This window comes from Siphateles boraxobius, unplaced genomic scaffold (genome assembly GCF_051911475.1).
Source record: "Siphateles boraxobius isolate OS27281-9 unplaced genomic scaffold, OSU_SipBor_1 86, whole genome shotgun sequence".
NCBI classification, from domain to species: domain Eukaryota; kingdom Metazoa; phylum Chordata; class Actinopteri; order Cypriniformes; family Leuciscidae; genus Siphateles; species Siphateles boraxobius.
In genome coordinates, this window is record NW_027509215.1 from 4,127,818 (window position 1) to 4,153,254 (window position 25,437).

Sequence of the window (25,437 nt, forward strand, 5' to 3'; positions counted from 1 at the left end):
TACATTTTAATATCTGTATCACCACTAATGAATTATACCGTCTTTTCCTTATGTATAAACAATTTTTCAGATTAAACATCATTGCATATTACAGATAAACAGCACCGTAGCATAAATTAATTATAGAGAAAGTACTCACTGTTTTGCATTTTTGATGAGGTGGTCATAGAAGAGAGGGTGCAAAAGTTTTTGGTCCAGACATGGGGTATGGCACACGACCATGTGTCTTGGCTATTTTATAGCCTTTTACAGTAAGAGCCTGTGGAAAACTATGGGAAAACGGCGGAGCTGTGTGTCCACTATATTCTTTCAGTACTCTATGAATGGAACTGTTCAGGTTCAAGGCCAATTCACATTCCCAGCATTTAGGCAGACCTTTTGATAACTGTCACTCCTGAAAATAAGTCTTATGAATTAAAAGTAATTTATTACCGGTGGTTCGAAAACAGCGATGATATCACTTATTTGTCACGCACACTGTCCATGCTGGCAGGCACTACCTGTGTGATTTTTTTTCTTCAACCCTGGTGAAAATGTAAGATGATTTTATTTTTATCTAAATCTAACATAATTGCTACAGTAAATTTGTAAAATATTTATTTTAAATGAACAGAATGCTTTTCAACTTCATTAATTTAGTAAGATTTTTTAATGAACGGCATGATTTTCAACTTCAGTAATTTAGTAAGATTTTAAATGAACAACAATTAGTAAACTATTTATTTTACATATGATATATTTTAATTTATACACTTCTAAAGGAACACAATGCTTTTCAATGGGCTCAGGAACGTGTCACAAAAACAGATACCAGGCCAGCCACACACTGGTGTGACAGAGAGAAAAGACTTCAGGGGAAACACTTGGGGGTTTTTTTCAACCATGGTGAAACAGTAAGATGATTTTATTTTTGTTTAATTTATATACTTTTAATTGAACAGCATGGTTTTTCAACTTGAGTCAGTGTCAAATATTTGTGAATGACTAAATGTAAATTTTATAATCATTTCATTTAAATGAACATAATGCTTTTTCAACTTCTGTGTGAGATAAACTTTCAAGGTCCTCAGCAATGCGGAGGGGGGGGGGGGAATTCCTGCTTTGACACACACACACACACACACACACACACACATAGACGCGCGTGCTCCCTATGTTTTTGAGACAGAGTCAGATCATTCATACATTGGATTGTTTGCAATACTTTTGTGGCTCCATTTTATTTAAACTTTTTGTGTGAGGTTTTACATAAGCTGTATGTTTTTTCTTCAACTCTCTAATACATTTTTAACTGTTTGGAATATTTTTGTGACTCCATTTTATTTAAACTTTTTGTGTGAGGTTTTATTTTATATTCTTTTAAAGAACAGATAAACTTTCACCATTTTATTTAAACTGAAATGCTTGGTTCAGTGAATAGTTGTACATTTTTTATTTTTGTGGCTCCATTTTATTTAAACTGAAATGCTTGGTTCAGTGAATAGTTGTACATTTATTTCAACTTTTTGTGTGAGATTTTATTTTATATTCTTTTTTACAGAACAGATAAACTTTCACCATTTTATTTAAATGAACATAATGCTTGGTCCAGTGAATAGTTGTAAATTTTTTTTCTTATCACTTTCACAGCTCCCCTTGATAAAGCTCAGGGATGCGGTGACCAAAACACCAACTTCAAACAATCACATCTCAAACTAACTGTCACATCACTTTGTAACTGTAACATCAAAGCTTATGTTAACAAGGCCAATACCTCCCTTTTCTTGATCAAACAATCAAACTAACTGTCACACATCCATCATTTTGACAGAAGCTGTAACCGCAAGGGGCGGAACTAGGTCAAAGGTAACCATCCATCATTTTGACAGAAGCTGTAACCGGAAGGGGCGGAACTAGGTCAAAGGTAACAGGAAGGGGCGGAACTAGGTCAAAGGTAACAGGAAGGGGAGGAACCGGAAGGGGCGGGACAGGAACGGGAGGAACCGGAAGGGGCGGGGGAAGATCAAAGGAAAGCCACGCCCACCTGTCAATCAATCATTTTGACAGTTGCTATATGGTATTAACTACTCATCTTAAATTCTCCATATAGCTCATGTTTGCTCCTTAATTAATATTTATGAGTTTGATGCATATTCATGCTATGCAAATAACAGTTCTAAATGCAAACAGGTCGATCCAGGTCCATTGCGACCTGAAACATTCCGTCTGTCACTGCAGTAATGCCTGTTAATCAAGGTATTAACGGCAGATTACATTGATCTAGTGCTGACATGAAATATTGCTTGGTGGAGAGTGTGTGAACATTCTTCCCCAAAGCAAAACGTGGTTGTATTATGAACAAATGTTGAATGAATGTAATGTTTTAAAAGTCTTAAAGGTCAGTAGCAAAGAACATCCTGTTTAATTCTGAACGACTGTTTTGGTGCAAGAAACCTTAAGTGACCTTATAAATGGGCATCAGAGCAAAACAACAAAAATCATTGTCTGGAATATTACTTATCTAGGATCACTATGAAATGTTTTACTTTCTCTTTTTTTTTTTCTTGATCCGTGTCAGTAGCAGTACACTGTGATCAGATCACGCAGACCCGAGTCCTGATCCTTGTGGTCATCCAGCTGAACCAGCAGAAAGTGTTCCTCTCAAATAGCTGCAGAATTAATGATAAACGAGTACAGGAATCACTTTATTCAGCTCTTTATTCAGAGAGATACACCCGGCCTGGAAAAGCAAGCAGAATTTATTCACTACTCTCTGCCGTGCCTCAGAAGCCCTGAAAGTAAAGTTCAGCATGTCTATAATATTTGGATGCTGAAGTGCTCTTTCTAAAGCTTGAAAATAAAGACTACATTTGTTAAATGTGCTTTAAGGGATGTTTTTTGGTATGCCATGCACAAAATGCCCCTAAGGGACAGAAATCACTGAAATAGTGACACATTACCCCTATATCACAGATAATGAAAAAGAGAGACATATCCAAGTGGATTTTAAATGCATTTTTTAATGCAAATTTATTTGCATGTTTATTTCAAAATATGTATATATATAGCCATATATAGAGAGCAGTTTTATTATTATTTTATTTTTTAGGTGTATTTAAAATTCCCTGGGCACCAAATCTAAGCAGGCATGTAACACAAAAATGGTATATGCAGGACAGTGAAACACAAATGCAAGAACACACTTTGTTTGAATGCCAAAAAAGAGTCAGGGGAGCAGCTTGTGTGTGTGTGTGTGTGTGTGTGTGTGTGTGTGTGTGTGTGTGTGTGTGTGTGTGTGTGTGTGTGTGTGTGTGTGTGTGTGTGTGTGTGTGTGTGTGTGTGTGTGTGTGTGTGTGTGTGTGTGTGTGTGTGTGTGTGTGTGTGTGTGTGTGTTTTTTTTTTTTTATCCAATCAGAAAACACTGTCTTTTTTCTCCTTTGCTTTTGCAGACATCAGGTTGGCTGATGTGTCTTGGGAGCAGCTTTGCTCCGTTTCGCTCATTTCACTTGAAACAGGCCTCTCAAACAGAAATTGTCTCACCTTGCACTCAAACTGGAACAAAAACACACTTTGCTCACATGAATGCAGTTTTCATCTGTAGCAAACTGACACCGACTCCTTCAGACACTGTGCTAGTAATGCATTGCATAAGAAAAGCATGGTCAAATTGTATCCCTTTGATTGTATTAATTTTGAACATCCTGTGTTTCTCACTCCTAAAGCTTTTAATGTTATTTCTGGTTGTCACCATGTTGCAAAAAAATACATTATGTTTTTGTCCAGATCCATTAAACACAAGGTTATGAGATTTACTAGACAAGGATGGACATATTTACACTTTTGCAGCTCTCTGTCGCAGGAAAGCCAAGTTCATCTACAAGTTCTCCTGCTAATTTTTTGTAATTTTCCAGATGAAATGTGTCTCCAAATTGGGATTTTGAAGGTGTTTGAACCAATGAGGACAATTATCAGAATAGCTCACTAACAAGATCTTTTTCTCTCTCTCTCTCTCTCTCTCTCTCTCTCTCTCTCTCTCTCTCTCTCTCTCTCTCTCTCTCTCTCTCTCTCTCTCTCTCTCTCTCTCTCTCTCTCTCTCTCTCTCTCTCTCTCTCTCTCTCTCTCTCTCTCTCTCTCTCTCTCTCTCTCTCTCTCTCTCTCTCTCTCTCTCTCTCTCTCTCTCTCTCTCTCTTTAGCTTGTCCTCCAGGAACGTTCAAGTCCAGTCAAGGGACGGGTTTGTGTCTTCAATGTCCGTCTAACAGTAGGTCCACATCTGAAGCGGCCACCATCTGTGTCTGCAGAAACGGCTACTACAGAGCAGACGGAGAGCAGCCAGACATGCCCTGCACCAGTGAGTCATTATCATCATCATCATCATATTACTGTTATTGTCATTATCATTAGCATTAAACTGAAGTGGTTGGTCTTAACATCGTTTGAGAAGCAGTTTGAGAGCACAGGTCTCGACTGCCAATAAGTTGTAGCTCAAACCAAGGCCAATAGTGAGATCATCTGAGCAATCCTGACAAAAAAAAAAAAAAAGATGGCTGTATCAATTTTGACCCAAGTGGGTTTTAAATGTAAATTGCAACTACAAAATAAAGGAATAACAAAGAATATATATATATATATATATGTATCTCTTTATTTTCCATTCATGAGAAAAGTTAGCAATATTGTTTTTGTTGTTTTTTCCATATGAATGAAAAATTTTAGTCGTTACTGAGAGGCTGTGAGGCTTACAAGACTACACACACACACACACACACACACACACACACACTGCAATTAACAGTTATACAATTCTCATGTATAATTTGATCAGTAGTTTTCCCAAATCTTCAATCACAAATTCAGTAGTGCAGAGCCAGTTTTATTTAGTTATTTATTTAGGCCTTCCTGGGTTACAATCTGGCCTTCGTTGCAAGCTAGATTTGAACTCACAAGCACTGCAGATCACAGTGTTGGAGTCTCACTGTTTTTTTTTTTTTTTCTCATTTTTTTCATTTCATGAAGAGCACCATTGGTATGTTAATGAATTTATGACATAATATACATTTTTAATTTTGCAAATGGTGTGTCCTTAATGTTCTTATCAAATAGTCACCATTTTAAAAAGCAATATGCATTTGAAACTCTGCTAAATATTGTCTATTTTTATTATTATAGTGTGTGAATACATTCATGATTAAAAGGATAGATGACTATATTTGCATGTGTGACTGTATTCTCAGATATATTGTACCTTATCGCTGGATCGAAGGAATATGAGGCTGCACTCTAAAAGTGCCTGTTCGTGTCTGCATTCCTGAAGAGCTGTATTTGAAAGTCCTCTCAGCATTTTAATTCTCCATTTAGAGTCTAAAATGGCGTTCAGTGAAACATATACAGATGGCCATTTGCCATTTAGCCCAACACCTGCTCAGAGGAAGGCCCATGCAGCACCTGGTCATTTTACTGTCGGTGAGAAAATGATTCAAAATGAATATTTCTCTATGAACTGCTGCCAGAAATTATTTGTGGAGCGTCTAGCAGCTATATACAGTAAATATGTTTAAACATGTTTATAAAAGTGAAAAGGTCTGCGGTCTGATTAACACGATGATCGATTGCTGAGAGAGAGTCCACAGGAATCGATCATAACACCCCACCGTGCATGTAGTGAATTACATCATCTCAACTTCAGTGTAAAGTTAGATTTCACTTCCTCCGCGGTCTCACGGTACTCCTGTCTCTGGGGATTTGTGGTTGTCTCTGTGGGGAGTAGTGCAGTGGGACTGGCCCGAATCGCCTCGAGCCTCTATCAGAACTTAAATTATTTCCTCAGAAATGTCTGCTGGGAGTGTATGTGTGTGTGTGTTGATGGGTGACAGCTCACTGGTTAATTGGAGGATGCTGGCAAGCACAATCCTCAAGATTAATTCTCCAGGAGCTGTGTTGCAAACAGTTCTTATTCTGGGGTTTGTTTGTGCGTGTAGATGGAGCATTCTCTCTTGGATTTAGCCTGTTCGATTGGCCGAGCAAGAGCAGAACTTGTTATCTGGGGCTTGGTTGGCGACAAGTCTGAGTTCGATGCAACTAATGCTTCTAGGTTTACATGGAACGCTGGTTACTGTGTGAGTGTATGTGGACGTTTTCTTTGCTATATGTTTTAGAACAAAATTGCTCCAAAAAATCAGCTGAATCCAATGAAACCTCTCTTTTGGGTCATTCAGGGTAATCCACAATTGTAAAATAACTGATAAATAATGGTTTTATGTATTTATCTGTACAGTTTTACATGCATATATATTTTTCATTTTTTATTATAAACATGCAATTAATGCTTAATAGAAAGTGTGTGTGTGTGTGTATATATATATATATATATATACATTTGATATATATATACTGTCATGTTCAAGAAACCAATTTGAAATGATTCGAGCTTTGTGACATGGTGCATTATCCTGCTGGAAGTAGCCATCAGAGGATGGGTATTATCTAATCAACCAATCACATGGCAGTTGCTTCAATGCATTTAGGGGTGTGGTCCTGGTCAAGACTGTCTCCTGTCAGAATGGGAAAGAAAGGTGATTTAAGCAATTTTGACCATGGCATGGTTGTTGGTGCCAGACGGGCCGGTTTGAGTATTTCACAATCTGCTCAGTTACTGGGATATTCACGCACAACAATTTCTAGGGTTTACAAAGAATGGTGTGAAAAGGGAAAAACATCCAGTATGCGGCAGTCCTGTGGGCGAAAATGCCTTGTTGATGCTAGAGGTCAGAGGAGAATGGGCTGACTGATTCAAGCTGATAGAAGAGCAACTTTGACTGAAATAAGCACTCGTTACAACCGAGGTATGCAGCAAAGCATTTGTGAAGCCACAAAACGCACAACCTTGAGGCGGATGGGCTACAACAGCAGAAGACCCCACCGGGTACCACTCATCTCCACTACAAATAGGAATAAGAGGCTACAATTTGCAAGAGCTCACCAAAATTGGACAGTTGAAGACTGGAATAATGTTGCCTGGTCTGATCAGTCTCGATTTCTGTTGAGACATTCAGATGGTAGAGTCAGAATTTGGCGTAAACAGAATGAGAACATGGATCCATCATGCCTTGTTACAACTGTGCAGGCTACTGGTGTTGGTGTAATGGTGTGGGGGATGTTTTCTTGGCACACTTTAGGCACCTTAGTGCCAATTGGGCATCGTTTAAATGCCACGGCCTACTTAAGCATTGTTTCTGACCATGTCCATCCCTTTATGGCCACCATCCTCTGATGGCTACTTCCAGCAGGATAATGCACCATGTCACAAAGCTCGAATCATTTCAAATTGGTTTCTTGAACATGACAATGAGTTCACTGTACTAAAATGGCCACCACAGTCACCAGATCTCAACCCAATAGAGCATCTTTGGGATGTGGTGGAACGGGAGCTTCGTGCCCTGGATGTGCATCCCACAAATCTCCATCAACTGCAAGATGCTATCCTATCAATATGGGCCAACATTTCTAAAGAATGCTTTCAGCACCTTGTTGAATCAATGCCACGTAGAATTAAGGCAATTCTGAAGGTGAAAGGGGGTCAAACACAGTATTAGTATGGTGTTCCTAATAATCCTTTAGGTGAGTGTATATGTATATATATATATATATATATATATATATATATATATATATATATATATATATATATATACAATTAACAATTACTATTTAAAAAAAAAACAAATTATTATTATTATTATTAATAGTAGTAGTAGTTGTTGTTGTTGTTGTTGTAGTAGTATTTATTTTAAATTATTAAAATGCTTATTTTTTCTAAAAATTTAAGAGTGGGGATGTGGGTAGAGGTTATTCATTGCACTGAAATTTGTTTTATGCCCTCAATTAGAAAAACAATGAATGTTTAAACAACTATTTAAAGTGTGTGTACTGTATATGTGTGGATAAAGCATTCTCTCTTTGTTTGTTTGGCCAAGCAAGAGCAGAAACTGTTATCTGAGGATTGGTTGGCCAACAGAGACCGGTCTGGATTTGATGAAGCTAATATGTCTAGGCTTATATGGAACACTGGTCGCTGTTTGAATGTGGGTTTATTGGTGGGGAATTGTCGCCAGAAGCTGAATCTGTTAAAGCCTGGCTTTAGGGCCGTCCAGGAAAGATTAAAAATATTCATAAAATAATAAATAATGCATTTTATGTGGTTAGAGATAGACTGTAGTCTTTATAATTAGTTGTATAAAAATATAATTAGTTGTATAAAAAATAAAGAAAAGTAAAATTGTATTTAATGTCCTCATTTAGATGGCTAATTATTGTATTTTCAGCAGCACTGATATCTGGTATAGGTTAATGTGTAGTTCATGTGAATCACACACACACTTACAGATATAAGAGCACTAAGGCGAATGCGCTTAGACAGATCCCCGGAGAAAACTTCTATGGATTGCTCTGAGCCAGTGCGCACACACACACACACAAGCGGTTGACCTGCAGGAGTCAGTGTTGTGTGTACAGGTGCAGTGAACAGGACTGTAAAGCAGTGTAATTGCTTTGCTGCCGTTAATCCTCTGCCAGCGACGTCTGACTCGATGTGATTCTGCTATGAGCTTAAGCTTGTGTACACGCTTTCTTCAGCGGCCCGCGTGTAGTACAGCGCTGCAAACCATCAAACACACACATCCACACACACAGAGTTCCCAAAAAGTCAAACGTCTGCAAACTAATGCTGCTACAGCTGCTCAGAAATAATTTCACTTTTTCGAGCCATTTCTTGCAGTGATTTTTAGTGGATGAAAGAAGTCTGTTCTCCTCAAGTTTCTTTGTGTTTACATGACTCATCTTGAATTTTGAAATAGCTGAAGATTGCCTATACGTAAATACATATTTTCATTTACAAACGTAGTGGATTGAGTTTCTGAATAACAGATAGAGCATTTTTTTAGCAAGCATGCAGCAGTCTACTATTTCAAATCTGTCGAGTCCAACTTATAAATGAGTTTACAGTTAAAAAGTGGAAAAGAAATTATCCATAATTTACTGATAAAGTGGCTTATTCAAGTCTAAAGCTCATTGTCAAGTTTTGGGAGCTACTGAGCACCTAAAGCGTAATAAATTGAAATGCTAGGAAAAAATGTATTTCAATGTTTTACGTTCTGCATTTGCTTGTATAGAACTCAGATGTTTTGTGAGTAAATGCAAAGTGTCTTGGTGGAATGCAAACAATCTGTGAGCGAATCTCATATTTGACCTCTTATCTATTTTTTTTTCCCATCACCATGTCCTCCGTAGGGAGCTAAGGCACATTAGCTGTATTAGCTGTTTCCATCCAAAGTTGCGAAGTTAACTTGTGCACAAAATTGGAATTTTGCATAAAACAATTGCGAATAAAGCACCGTTTCCATCTCATGTTTTCAAGAGAACAAAGTTGTCACTTCCTGGGATATTGGATCAAAATATCTGTAATAAAAATGGAAGTTGCCACAATCTGGGAATTTTTTTTTTACAGCATAAATGAAATGCGTCTCAGATGAAACTCATTCGAATACCTGTTGTTTGGGAATGCAATCGTGTAAGACCATTCTGAGAGGGAATTAAACCACATCATTTTGATGACAGACTAAAGTGCATACATTTTTTTAATGTGCACTTTTAGAATGTATGCGCATCTTGGCGTTTCATAAAATAGGTGGATGGAAAACATAGCTATTGACTACTTTTACATGTGCACCAATAGTGTGATTATTTAATCAGAGGTATGACTTAATAGCAGTATGTTTGCATGACACAAGTAAACCTCTTCACTCCCGTTTACATGTGAATTTAATTATTGTTTAAGAATTGTGGATATTTTTTACCACCATCATTCAGTTACCTCATCACATGGCACAGATAAACTCACATACAGGAGGTGTGTTACTGGCCAAGCTCTTCCAGCGCACACGGGCTATTTTTTGGTATTTGGCCTCAGTAGTTTTTTTAGTGATGCTTCTAAAATATCTCCATTTCATTTTTTTCTGCCATCATAATATATTGCATTGTATTCGCGGGACGTTGTCAACATGAACTCAGTTTCTTCAGGACGCCAAAAATGCACATGCACACTTTAGTCAGAGTGTAGATGTGATTAAAGTGTTTGCAGGCCTGCTTATTGTGATTTAAAAATTTGCATAAGCCACATGTTTTGCTACGATTATGGTTGCTACGATTATGAGTTTATGAGTTTATCACAAATATTGTGTTTACATTTAATCGCAATAGTGCCTTAATTATAATCACATTTGAAACGCTTATAAGCCAGAAACTAGTGATCTGGTAGATGTTGTAACTACACCAGCATATTCATATTTTTTGGGTCTCAATTGACAGCTCATCATATTATGATTTTTTTTTTTCAGGATTCTTTGATGAATAGAAAGTTCAAAAGAATAGCATTTTTTCGAAAAATAAGTCTTTTGTGACATTATAAATGTCTTAACTATACTTTTTTTAATCAATTTAATACATCCTTGCTGATTAAGTGTATTCATATCTTCATATCTCAATACACTTTTTTTTTTTAAGAGTTATCAAAAATCTTACTGACCCCAAAGTTTTGAAAGGTAGTGTATATATGCAATGCCTGTCAATCGGAATTGCATCATAAGGCTCAGTGCAAGTGCTCCACTGAGAATGAAAGAAACGGAGAGAAAACTCAATAAAGAATGTGTCGTTTTTGTCTTTGTTCTAAGTGTTGTAATACAAAAGCGATTTATCCTCATCGTCCAAGACTGGAAGTGGTAGCTGCCGTCTGGTTGGCCTCTTGCCAGTGTGTCTGAGAGAGAGAGAGTTAAATGTGCATTAAATCCAGCAGCAGCCAGTCGATTCCTTATCATCCACATGTCCATTTCCAGATTAATCTCCTCATGTCTGTCACAGTTCCTCAGTGTGTCTGTGTCTCTCATCCTCACATCTCTGACGCTTTGATATTCACTCACAGGATTTGGTTTTAATCTTGTTGAGAGCATCGCAAAAGCAGTGTGTGTGAACTTGAAACCACCAACAGTCTTAGGATTGGAGATACCGGCATCTTTGTCGGGACATTTTGACCCCTTAACATTGGGTTTACCAGAACCACAGAGTACAGTTCAAAAGTTTGAGGTCGGTATGATTTCTTAAATGTAGCCTTGGTCAGCATAAGAGACTTCTTTCAGAAAAAAATTTAAACAAATAGTAACTAATATAGTAACTATTCATAATGTGAAATATTATTACAATAGTACAATAACAACATAATACATATCTGTGTGTGTATATATATACTCCAGTCTTTCTTTCTTTCTTTCTTTCTTTCTTTAATAATTATTAAACGACCCTGAACTTCTGATAGGGTTTTTTTTTGTATGCCAGACTTTTGACTAATTATATAAAGTCTGAAGTTCATCAAGAGAGCACCCATTGATAGCACAATTAATGTGCACACATTGGCTGTGTTGTTTTAGCACCCAATTCACTAAAGGAGTTATACAAATCAGCTAATTGTGCAAACGTGCCCACGAAATTAGTGCTTATCACAACATGGTAATTCCCCATTTTACAGGCAGCTCCTGTTTGGTTGTGGAGGATGCAGGAGATATACAGTTAGAACTGGTGTGTATACTGTATATACACCAGTTCTAACTGTATATCTCCTGCATCAACAATCCACCATACATTTTTATTTTAACCAGGAATATTAATACAGTACCTCTATGATGTCAATTATGGTGATGTTTGCGTGTGTGTATGTGGTGAAGCTGCTCTTGGTGTGTCTGGATTTCCTTAGGGAACCGGCTAATTGTGTTAGAACTGGCTGCATCTCATGGCCTCATTCTGTTCTCTCTCTCTCTCTCTCTCTCTCTCTCTCTCTCTCTCTCTCTCTCTCTCTCTCTCTCTCTCTCTCTCTCTCTCTCTCTCTCTCTCTCTCTCTCTCTCACACACACACACACACACACACACACACACACACACACACACACACACACACACACACACACACACACAAACCTTCTGGCCTACTTCCAGATATGGCCCACCTCCACTTTGATTCACTTGTGCTTTTTCTCCTCCCGTCTCTCGCTCTCTACCCTTTCCCCTCTGCCTTTCTTAAAGGGATACTCCACTTTTTTTTGGAAATAGGCTCATTTTACAACTCCCCCAGAGTTAAAGTGTTGAGTTTTACCGTTTTTGAATCCATTCAGCCGATCTCCGGTTCTGGCGGTACCACTTTTAGCATAGCTTAGCATACATCATTGAAGTGGACAAGACCATTAGCATTTCTCAAAAAAAAATGACCAAAGAGTTTCGATATTTTTCCTATTTAAAACTTGACTCTTCTGTAGTTACATCGTGCACTAAGACCGACGGAAAATGTAAAGTTGCGATTTTCTAGGCTGATATGGCTGGGAACTATACTCTCATTCCTGCGTAATAATCAAGAAACTTTACTGCCGTACCATGAGTGCAGCTGGCGTAATGATATGACGCAGCACCTAAAAAAAAGGCTACCTTCCGTCAACATAACCAACGTGACAACCTGCTTGCGCAGGGAGCGTTCCTTGTAGCATGGAGACATTTGTGACAGATGATTCAGAGGACATATACTACAAGGACCGCTCCCTGCGCAAGCAGGTTGTCACGTTGGTTATGTTGACGGAAGGTAGCCTTTTTTTCAGGTGCTGCGTCATATCATTACGCCAGCTGCACTCATGGTACGGCAGTAAAGTTTCTTGATTATTACGCAGGAATGAGAGTATAGTTCCCAGCCATATCAGCCTAGAAAATCGCAACTTTACATTTTCCGTCTGTCTTAGTGCACGATGTAACTACAGAAGAGTCAAGTTTTAAATAGGAAAAATATCGAAACTCTTTGGTCATTTTTTTTTGAGAAATGCTAATGGTCTTGTCCACTTCAATGATGTATGCTAAGCTATGCTAAAAGTGGTACCGCCAGAACCGGAGATCGGCTGAATGGATTCAAAAACGGTAAAACTCAACACTTTAACTCTGGGGGAGTTGTAAAATGAGCCTATTTCCAAAAAAAGTGGAGTATCCCTTTAAGCCTGTCTGTGAGATATAGTGAGTAAGACATCTCTGCTGTCGTAGCACCTAATCAAACAGTGCTTTGGGTGTTAACTGTGGTGTAAGCAAAGCCCTACTGTTTGGATAGTGACCAGCTCACTGTCTGAATGAAACACTCCCTGCTAACAAAGCAGAAAGAGCTGCTGCTTTATGGATCATCACAGACCTTTTAAAACATCTATGGCACTGTCCCCTGAATAGGGAAAAGAAATAGTCTGAATATTACAAAAATCCATCCATCTATCCATCCATCCATCCTCAAGTTTTTTTTTACATTTCACATAAATATATCTCTATCTATCTATCTATCTATCTATCTATCTATCTATCTATCTATCTATCTATCTATCTATCTATCTATCTATCTATCTATCTATCTATCTATCTATCTATCTATCTATCTATCTATACATACACAATATATTTTATTTTGATATACATGCTATTTCTAGATATTGTGTTTTATTTTTTGTTTTATTTCAAACAAACACACACACACACTCAAACATATATATTCAAGCCTTCTGCTCAACTGATTGGCTAATTATTAGGGTTGCTAGAGTTCGAGCTTGCTTCTTTCATCGGTTTTCCCTGTTTAGGATCCCAGTAGCCCCTGATTCTATCCCACAAGGCCCTGCCTGCACAATAGCTCATTGTGTCTCGGCCTGAGTGAAATCATTCTTCTCTTGCATCAAGTGCTGGAACGTTTCCTCTCCAGGTTTGATATTTCAAGGAGAAGTCACAAAGTGGCTGGTCATGAAAATCCAACCTGAACCTTCCAGAACCTCTCCTGGCTCTTATCTGGTTCAGTTGCGGTCTATAGTTAACATCACAACCTTTCCGTGATCTGTAAATCCTCAGTTCCTGAACGGATGTTCTGTGCACTGGGGGAAGTCGTTGCTTTATCAGAAACACAATATGGTTTCTCCCTGTGGCTGTAGTGGGAAGGCTGAGTGTGTATGAATGGATCCAGGAGGTTGTGATAAAGAGCCATTACTAAAACTATGTTCCCATATTCTGACTGTTGATGAAAAGCCACTCACAGTGTTGAGTTAGTGTGCTGATGTACGGCCACTCGGGGGCCGCCACTCTGCATGGTAATTATAAACAGTTACACGTCGTTCTGGGACTGAGACCACAGCTGAAAGGAAAAACACAACATGCCTCCATTCTGTACGACTTTCTTGTAGTTGAGTAGAAAATCTTCTGAACTTTAACTGCATAGAAAATATTTACTGTGACTTATCATCATCTGACATTCTGCACATAGTACTAAGTGAACTCTGCTGTTAAAACTGAGATTATTTGTGATTAAATATCATTAGAGAATGTGACATCAGTTTATATGAATAAGGATTAGTTCATCCAAAAATGAACCCTCATTTCATTCCAAAACTTTATGACTTCACACTGCCAGTTTTTGGGATTGACAACTGCATTTATTTACAGTAGCGTCTCGAATACTGTCTGTATTGAACGTGCAACAAGATTTAAGCCAGTATTCTTTTACCAGGAACCATAGTGACTGTGACCAAAGTAATATCAAAGATAGCGACATCAATAAAATTGAAAATCAAATCACTTTTGACACGACAGGAGTCCAATCGAGCCGAGAGTTCATCCATCAAAAAAAATAAAAAAAATAATTGCAATTATTTCTACAAGGCGTATTTGTTAAATGAAAACAAACTCCTGGTTAAAGCCCCGCACGCTTCTGGATTTATCCGTATACAGATAGTATACAGATACAAATAATTCTGAGATTGGTACTGATACAGATATAGATATTGGCTCCGCTGCACAGCTGCATGAAATCTCCAGTCTCCATTCTTTGTAACTGGATGAACATGTGTGACCAGTACAATTCTCTTAAATTTCACCTTTTGTGTTCAATGGAGGAAAGAAAATCATGGGTTTGTAATGGCATAAAGGTGAGTAAATTATAATAGATGTTCATTTTTGGGTGAACTATTGCTTCAAGAGAGGAATAGAAATGCTAAAATGATTTTCATTTAGCCATGAAAGAAAAGTGCTCTCATTCTTATATATAATCTTATGTTTTATTTCACTGAGGTAAGCATATCATGCAATTCAATGTCATCTAAAGGTATTAGTTTTTCAACTGAATCTAAAATGACTAATTTTCTATTATTCAAGTGTAGAAATTAGTGTAATTTAATAAAAAGCCAATGTAAGAGTTGTAATTATTACTGCACTGCAATTACAGCAAATCTTTTATCTCTTTAGTAGCACAAAAACGCTCTTCCTTTTCCCCCACTGGCATTAACAATATTTATTTCAGAGCGTCATTTTCATAGTTTGCTTAATAAATTTCATTTTTCTCACGCGTCTTTACTTTCTCGTCAGGTGTTCCCTCTGGGCCAAGAAATGTCATCTCCATCGTGAACGAGACCTCCGTGACTCTGGAGTGGCACTCCCCGCGTGAGACAGGCGGTCGCGAGGACGTCATGTACAATATTGTTTGTAAGAAATGCCAAGCGGACCGCCGATCCTGTTCCCATTGCGATGATAATGTGGAATTTCAGCCCCGGCAGCTGGGACTGACCGAATCCAGAGTCTTCATCAGTAACCTTCTGGCACACACTCTCTACACGTTTGAGATCCAGGCGGTCAACGGTGTCACCAACAAGAGCCCGTATCCTGCCCAGCACGTCTCCATAGACATCACAACCAACCAGGCTGGTGAGTGATTACTTTTTTATGAAGCCAAACAAGATTATGCTTGATTAAACAAGCATATTCAATCAATACAGCCCACAGCAACAGAATAACCCTGCTGATGAAGAAACAGTTTAGACCAGTTCATATTCCTAGATGGTCGTAATCAGTTTTAGAATGATCAGTTCTGGTGTGTTACCAGTACAAGCTAGTTAAGATGGTTATTGTTGGAGGTAAACTGTCTTGACTGGTGCAGTGTTTTTATTGGTTTAACTGATCTTGATTTCAAGTAATTTAGCAGGAACTAACATCAGAGGAACTCCGATAGCAGGCTAGAGGACTAGCCTACAGCAAACACTGCACCAGACTATGTAAATGTTGAAAAAAGCAATCTCATTGGCTGCATGATCAGCAGAAGTCAATCGGCTAGTGTCATGTGGTAATAATGTGATTTACAAAATACAAAATAAAAATAGATACAATAAAGCACAATAAAAAAAAAAAATATTTATTTATTAAATCCATATTTATTACATCCATTTTTATTGTTCTATACTATATATATGTGTGTTAGTGAGTGTGTGTGTGTGTGTGTGTGTGTGTGTGTGTGTGTGTGTGTGTGTGTGTGTGTGTGTGTGTGTGTGTGTGTGTGTGTGTGCTTCAAAGAAAATCAAAAAATAAATGATATTGTAGGGCAAGTTTTGAATATTGTACAGTTTCTTATTTAAAAAAAAAGCAACCCGCACTTTTGTGCTAGTAAATTTTCCCCTTTTATGTTCTGTCACATACTCATATACATTTTGACCAGTTATTTTTCTACTTTCGTTACTATTTGTATTACCTTAAAGCTCCAATCCGTAACTATTTTGGGTTAAAAATGATCCAAAATAAATTTGAGCAAGTGCATAACCAGCTAGTGTTCAAAATGGTCTGCTTGCCTTAGCTCGATTCAAAACGGTAAGCTTGTAATAATGTTTTTAATTCCAGTGGTACTGGTGGATTTCCGCAGGAAATTCGAGCATGTCTTTGTGTCCTTACGTCACATCTGTACACATAAAGAAGGTGTCCTGGCTAGTAGGCTATATTGCTTGTGAGGATGTTGGAGGTGGAGATTTATAGCCTTTTCTCACAGCTCTTGATATAATTAAACTTATGATAAGCGATCGTTAGATTTAATCAGCGCGATTTACTGCAATGCTTTTTTCACCTTAGTTGGTCAGAACAAACATGGATGTTACTTACTTGTTTAGATGACATTTTCCGGTGAAAATTCTTATGTTGGTCATACTTCCAAAAAGTAGAATCTGTGATTCTGAATGACAGTATCCACACCGACTGACAGCCGCACATTCTCCTCAAAACATTGGATTCATCCGCGCTGTGCCGTGCCGAGGCACAACCCACGTAAAGTTGATAATTCCGCGAATAACTGCAATTACAGATCTCGAACAGAGATGGCGACAAAGAGGAAAAACTACGGACTGCAACTTTAACCAATCTAGTTTCTTCTTTCATTTCCATTAAAAAAGGCTCCAAGTAGTCATTTGGTCTCGATAACACTGACTGAAGGATATTGAGACTGAAGTATTCTGTTTCATCATTTAAAGCTGCTCACTGGACTGTGCAGGAAGTCAAAATTGAAAACATCACCTAGTTTGACCTACGCTAAAAGATATGCATCCTCATCATTTCCTTGAGGGCTCCTCTTTCAGTTTTTCGAGGGTAGCCCATCTTTCTCCATCTTTCTCCACCACCTTTACTTCCCCTGCCATCTCAATTTCCTGCTTTCACTGAATAGCTCTACAGAAGCATCACGGCAGTTGGTATGTTAGAAGTTTGTGCCGATCTCGCTGGGATGCATTCGTCTGGTTCGGCGCTTTCATCTTTATCAGTGGGACCATGAAAAAAAACAGCCTTGATCGTGTCACTATTCCTTATTACATTCAGCCCTGAAACGAGGGCACCCAGAACTGTAGTGCTGAGAGTTTAGCAGCTTCCGTTGTTGTCCCCTCCCGGATCAAAGTGAGCGCTTGTGGATAATTTAGCGTGCGGGGGAGATTTTCATCCTCAAAACGAGGAAACGTTCAGTCCCAGCTATGAGAAAAAATTAAGTTTGAATGTATGGCAGTGCTTTCTGACAGCTGCACCCTGTTTCGATTCCCTTTGTTTGTTCGTTTTTTACACTACACAAGTGAAAAAGGAACTTGCTCAAGCTAAACTGCTGGATGGATGTCAAGGCATTCCTATGTGGTTGATAAGTGATTTTATTACATTGTTTTGTGGTTGCCAGTTTTTTTTTTTTTTTTTGGCAGCTCCAAGTCAAAAGTTCTCACAACTGCCCTCAACAAATCAACCAATTTGAGGTTCATGTGTGTAACTTGATTGGTGCAGTTTAATACTCAGGCTTAGGTATTATGAAAAAAAAAAAAAAAAACCTTTTTCTTAAAAGGGATAGTTCAAAAGTTACAATTATTTAATCTTCTGTGAAAAAGAATAGAGATATTTAGATTTGTTTTATTCCCATATAATGGAAGTCATTTGGGTTCAATGTTTTTTGAACCCAAACACTCGTCATACTTTACCTTCAGTAGGATGTAATGCAAATTAAAAATTATTTTGTTTTATCAAAATAATTATATGCAAAGTATACAGTACATAATATTTTTAAATAATTATGAAAAAGTATAGATTTGTAACAGGTATAGTATAAACAATAATATATATATATATATATATATATATATATATATATATATATATATATATATATATATATATATATATTTACAGTTATGTCCCGCAGTATTTAGCTGATTTTGCTTCAGAAAAGTAATTATAAACATATAAAATACAAATAAAATGTAACAACAATCAATCTAAGGAAATAGAAAATTAGAGGTTCTATGATGCAGAGGGGAAACAAAGTGTTTCCTTCTGTCTCTTGCGGACAAGGAGAAGAGGGATTGTGTTTGGGTTTGTTTAGATGTGTGAAGACTCTGTAGAGTCAGAAACAGTCAGTTAGAGACAAACAAAATAAGCCAAATGCATTATAAATCTGCCAGCAGCTATATCTTTCTATAGCTCCTCTGTTATGTAGATTAGAAGCTTTGTTTTGGATTTGAGGGGGATTTTTGCTCTTATGTTTTAAAGTAATAACAGGAATACAAGACTATGTTGGCTAAACATAACAGGATGTGGAATATCGTTGCCGTTTGTATTATTTTTGATGTTTCATGGTCTAATTGAGACATGTTCATTGGAAACTACAATGGAGGGCTTTATCAAGGCACTATTAGACAGTATTATGGCAGTATTAGAGTTTTTGTTCTTTTAATAATAATTTATATTAAAAGAATTTCACACCAAGAATGAGAACTATAACGATAACTACATTAGCGCCCACACCAATTATGTCATCTGCCGCTTTAAATGCCCAAAATCATTAAAGTCGTGTGGATTGTGATTATCAATGTTTGTATCGTTCATCAGCTGGAAGAAACACAGTATCTTTGTGTTAGAATCTCAGCCCACATTTCCAGTCATTAGCAATGTTTGTTTTGTGAATGAATCATTCTGTTGAGTTAGATCTTTCTAGTGATTCACAAGAAGAAGAAAAATGATCTGAATCATTTGTTCACTGATTTGGGAAGATCGTCATTAAAAAAAAACAAAAAAAACCAAAAACATAATGTAAATGTCATAACTTTCTCCACCTAAAGCTATCATATGGCTGCAGAAAATTTGGAATATTGTTCATGAAGCTTGAATGTTTTAGTGTCCATTCAATGTTATTGCATGGAAAACACCGAGCATTTCTCCATTTGTGTTTCACATAAGAAAAAGTCAGGTTTGGGGCGACATGGTGAGTAAACGATAAAAGACTTTTCATTTTCGGAGCAGTGTTTCTTATTTCAAGAGTCTACTCAGCATCTCTCTGTTTGGCTTTTTTTGCAAAGGGAAACTATGACTTATTTCCTCTTAGACTGTGATTAGTCCTGTCTCGAATACCTGTTAGTGTGCTTGTTTTGATCCAGTCTAATTGGAGTTAATTGGCATAATTGGAGCTTCAGTGCGATGCTTGTTTCCAGCTGAACTGAGTCGTTGAGAAGCAGTTCAAACATGACTGCACACGATCTGCAGAGGAATGTCTTGTAATCGCTCCTCTCGTGACACTAGGAGTCGGAGCAAACAAACAAAAAGATCATAACACGGAATCAGACACCTGCCGAGTTTTCCTCCTTCTTCTGTGTGCACGAGAGCAGAACGACGAGGTAAATAAACCTGATTAACATGTGGCTCTAATGGCCGCTGCTGTGTGTGTGTGACAGTTAAACGGTGCTCTTGACAGATAGATACTTAAGAGCCATGCTCTCCTCCGTTGTTATCGCTTTTGGAGACCGTAATGAGTCTTTTGCTGTTAATGGGCCCTTGCCATGCGGAGGGGTCTCGGAGGCAAGCGGTAATTGTGTACCTGTACTTCTTGTACCTGATGAAAATGCCCAATGGGGGAAGAAAGAGATGAAAAACAGGAGAAGGAATGCAGATGCTGCACCCTCATTCCTGAGGAGGTTAGGAGACTATAGGTGTTTCAAATTAATTAAAGCTTAATCAGGATTTAATTTTATCCTTGAAAGCTGGGTGAAAGAGATTTTCAAAAGAGCTGGTTTGAAAAAGCACAGTTCAGTGGTTCAGTAGGACCGCTCTGGATCTCAACTGGATTCCATGGACACAGTAAAGAGTAAAATAATCTTAAATGTCAAGTGTGTATATGTGTGTATACTGTATATATATATATATATGCAAACATGACGGTTCGGTACTGGCTCGGTACAGCAGGAGGGAGAAAGCTAAACACAAAATTGCTTCTTTTTTCTTTTTCTTTTTTCATTAAACTTTTTTTTTTTAATCTATCTTAGCTAATGCTGTAAGCTATAGGGAGCCCTTAATTACACATTAATATAATATTAAAGGTTACAATTAAAAACAGAGCCCAAATTATTAAATTCAGTTTCTATTTATTTTTAAATATAATAATCGACACTCAAATAAATAAATAAAAAACATGTACTGTAAATTTCACATAAGGCAGGATTTGCATTAATGTCTAAATCTAATTATAAATTAAATATTATAATCCAATTCATTTTTGAAATATAATCATTTACAAATACATTGTCATAACTTCTTTTCACGACAAATTTATTTAAACATACATTAAATAATAAGACATTACTAACAGGTTAAATACATATAATGAATAGGCTAATATAGTGCATATACAAAATGCTTCTCTCTAGAGTTCTTTTTACTGGTAGGAAACAACGTTAAACTGCTGCGCGCGCCCCCTGCTGGATTGGAGTGTGGGTCGCTTGTGACTGAATGACATGACATCCGTACCGTATGGTTCGGGATGAATACATGTATTGTTGCTAGTGGTCGACGGATATTGTTTTTTTGATGGTCGATGCCGATGCTCGATCTTAGAGAGCAGGGCGGCCGATATGAAGCCGATATTTTTTTTATATATATATATATATATATGTGTATGTATGTGTGTGTGTATATATATATATATATATATATATATATATATATATATATAAATACTTTATATTTATTTTAATTAATATTTAATTGAAGTAAATTAGAAAACAAATCTTTAAAATAAAGAATCTTGAATCTGCAAACCTATTTCAGTATTTTTCACAAATAAAGTATTTGTTTAAAAATATATAAATATGTGAATAAAAAGGAAGTAAACACTGCACTGGTAATCATATTTTTCAAATAAAGACAAGGTAACGCTAATTTTACATAGAGCACACAGTGAAAACGATATGAATATGAAAGTGGGCAACTGGATATAGCACAGCATATTTTAAAATGAAGGATTTAAAGTTTTTTGATCGCGTCTCCTGTGAGGCTGATCTTCTGTTTCGCAATCTTCGCATTCACTCACTTCACACGGACCGACCGTCACTCGCAGTAACACGTTTATGCAGACTACAAATGCACACTTCACAAGATATCACAGCTGGATTTGATTTAATCTGCGAGGTTTGTGAAATTAAATGTTTAATTTCCGTTCTCTTCTCAGGCACTGGGGTTTGCAGCGCCGCCCGTCAAAATAAAAGTCCGGAGCGCCGTCAAAATAAAAGTCCGGAGCGCCGTCAAAATAAAAGTCCCCCTTCCAACACATCGGCCAATCAGAAAAACGTATTGGCCGATGCCGATATTTAAAAAATGTCAAATATCGTCCGATATATCAGCCATGGCGATATATCTGTCGACCACTAAATGTTACACACTAGAGATGCGCGGTTGGCGGTTATAGCCGCGGCCGGATGACGTTGCGAAAAAAAATATTTTAATTAAATTCGGGCGGGTGACGGGCGGTTTCTAGTCTCGCGGCTGTCATCAGCAGCGCCTTTTATCAGGGATGGCGGGCGGGAAAATTGGTCAAAAACGTTGGTGCGGATGGATGGCGGACGGATGATGAGTTTTGTGATGCGGTTGGGGATGAAATAATAGCCCATCCGCGCATCTCTATTACACACCATATATATATATATATATATATATATTCCTAATAAATATATATATATATATATATATGCTTAATATGCATAAACTTGTTAAAAATACAATGTAATATTGTCTGTTAAATTGTAATATCATATATCTCATGAATATTTAAAAAAGTTATGCCTAATTTCCATAGTATCTAACCATTAACTAACTATTAACTACAACTTTTTCCTCAATAAACTCCTAATTACTGCTTATTAATAGTAAGTAAGGTAGTTGTTAAGTTTAGGTATTGGATAGGATTAAGGGATGTAGAATTTGGTCATGCAGAGTAAGGCATTAATATGTGATTTATAAGTACTAATAAACAATCAATATCCTATATGCATGTTAATAAGCAACTAGTTAATTGTGATAATTGGACCCTAAACTCAAGTGTAACCCTATAATCTAATAATTACTTTTATTTACAGTGACTTTCCGTAGTATTTAGCTGCAATACTTCCTAAAAAAAATAATATATAAACATAAAAACAGACTAAAATATTCCCACTGAGCGATTTAGATGAAAAATGTCACTGGGATGGTGGCTGCTAATGTGGTTATTTTCAGTGTAACAGGTCAAGCGCTGAACTGGGCTCTTTATTCACCCCGAGGCGCCTTGTGTTTCTTGATGGGTTCAGTGGTTTGGAGAAGAAAACACCCAGTGAGTGTTTGGCATTTACAAACTGTGTTTGGTGCTATTGGTCTGGGCACATATGGCAGGACAGGTGGGGTGGGAGTAGGAGCTGACCTTTCAGATGCATAGACGGTGTAGTTATTGCACATTATACAGTCTGTAGATTGCTATTTGTCAACTTTTTTGAAAGCTTGTGTGCAACACAAAAGCACAACGTCCGTGTTTCCACAACTAGAGTGTAGAAACACGTCCCCATAGTGTCCACAAAACTAGCAAATGGCTGCTGGGAACATCGGTGAAGACTTCAGCTGCCTGGGTGCCATCTTATCTTACAGTCTTTCCTTTCATTTTAATAGTACATTTCATGTGTATTTGAAGTCAGTGTCAATTAGAAATAATAGCAAAGTACACATGACAGCCTAATCAATGTGTATAAATGTATGTAGCCTCTAATTTCCTGCAAGAAGAGATAAACAAATGAATTTACTGAGTTGTAAAGATGTTTTTAAAAAAAAATATGTATGTTACACTGGGGGGATTGTTACTTCAGTTATTGATTTAAAAAAAAAAAATCTATAAATCATGGCTGTTCACATCTAGTCTGATGAAAAGATTGTTTTCCCCCTCCAAATTGTTCTGATCTGAATGAGACTGGTTGAAGATCTTTGATTAGCAGTATTGGTGAACAATTGAGTCTAACTTCTTTTAAAAAAGTGTGTGTTTATATATATATATATATATATATATATATATATATATATATATATATATATATATATATATATATATATATATATATATATATATATATATATATATATATAAGACATTATTTTGAAATAAATAGACACAACCTACAGTACAGGAGGATGGAAAGCAGCTTTAAGTCTCCAAATGGTAAGTACTTGAAAACAACAAACACTCCTATGCACTGTTTATGTACCACTATCTGAATGTATTTCTATTGTTTCTCTGTCAAGTTCTATGTCATGTTTACTTGTACTTTATTGTTAAGCGACCTTGAGCATTCTGAAAGGCGCTATATAAAATAAACATATTATTAGCATAATATATAATATAATATACTGTATGTGTCTGCAATTGTTTAATGTTTTGTTTAACACTACATAATTAATGTTGTATATGTTTAGAATTAAATGTTTTAATAATTGAGATAAAATAATAATACTAATAATAATTATAATTATAATAATAATACAAAATAGAAGCATCTTCTCTATTTCTCTCAGACTTGTGTATCCCACTCTATATTATCATGGTATGTAACATGTCTCTCTTTCTTTCTTTTTTTTCTTTTTTTGTCCAAAACAAAAGATACAAAAATAAACAAACAAATAAATAAAATATGGTATAAACCATCTACTTCTGGTGTTAGGAATCGAGGGACAGAAAGATAAAACACATAGCCTACTTAATATCTGACTATTCTGACGCTGTTGAATGAGAACTGAACTGAGCTAGACGATGACATAATTTTTGCAGAACTGCTTTATAGATTAAATGAAGTAATTTAATAATTGATGATCTTTACAACCGAACTGAATCAACTCTAAACTGACTTCAGCTGAACAACAGCCGAAAAGCATCATTTTCCTTTTATCACTGTAAATCTGCTTTGAAACAATCTGTATTGTATAAAGCGCTATATAAATAAATGTGACTTGACTTGGGCAAAGAGTACAGAATACAAAACCAGTGACTGCCAGCCCTGCGGCTCTAGTGTTATTAAACTCCCAGACTGGCATCTGGTCTGTGTGTCTGGTGATTCCCTCACCAATATAGACGATTTAAAAGGGTATTCTGTCCCTGACTGGACACAAAACTGGATGAAGGACACACTGTTCTAGATTAAAATCTGTTAATTCTGTAGATAAATTGTCTATGCACCCTCATTTCTCTAAACAATGCAAATGAATGTATCCAGTGGCTGTCAAGCTTGAAAAATAACAAGAAAGCTCCATAGAAGTAGTCCAATGTGAGCTGTACACTACAGCAGCGGCCAAATGTGCACCTGAGACTCGCGTCTCTCTGTGAGCTGGTGCCTGTTTACGTCACGCAGTGCCACAACATCCAATAGGAAAATTCAACTGCAGTAGCCAACGTTCAACCTGAAGAGGGCAGCACTCAGATGTTTTTACACCATATATGGTAGAATTAAAACACTTTATACCCAAATGTCAAAAAATGTACTCGAATCAATGAACAGCATTGATAAAGACCCAGTCTTACAGATCATTAATAAAAAAAAGTTGTTTTTGGGTTTAGTTACCCTTTAAACCGTCAAAATATCAGGAACTTATTTAGATTTGTAAAATATGTTAAATACATTGGAAGAACAAAACAGTAAACTTGGTTAAGGGATTTATCTGACAATATTATTTGACAAGAAAGACAATCTACAGCTAGAGGGTTTTTTTTTCTCTGCAAAATGCAAAAAATAAATAAATAAATAAATAAAAAT

General features: G+C 36.8%; 1 protein-coding gene across 3 annotated transcripts in view; it reads left to right on the plus strand.

Moving 5' to 3' along the window:
* Nucleotides 1–25,437, plus strand: part of ephb1 (EPH receptor B1) — a 267,402-nt gene that overhangs the window by 165,401 nt on the left and 76,564 nt on the right. For all 3 annotated transcript variants that reach the window (XM_077221927.1, XM_077221929.1, XM_077221928.1), the window contains 2 exons: nt 4,173–4,328; nt 15,437–15,772. In XM_077221927.1, the coding sequence (XP_077078042.1) occupies nt 4,173–4,328; nt 15,437–15,772 (492 nt within the window). The remainder of the gene's footprint in view (nt 1–4,172; nt 4,329–15,436; nt 15,773–25,437) is intronic.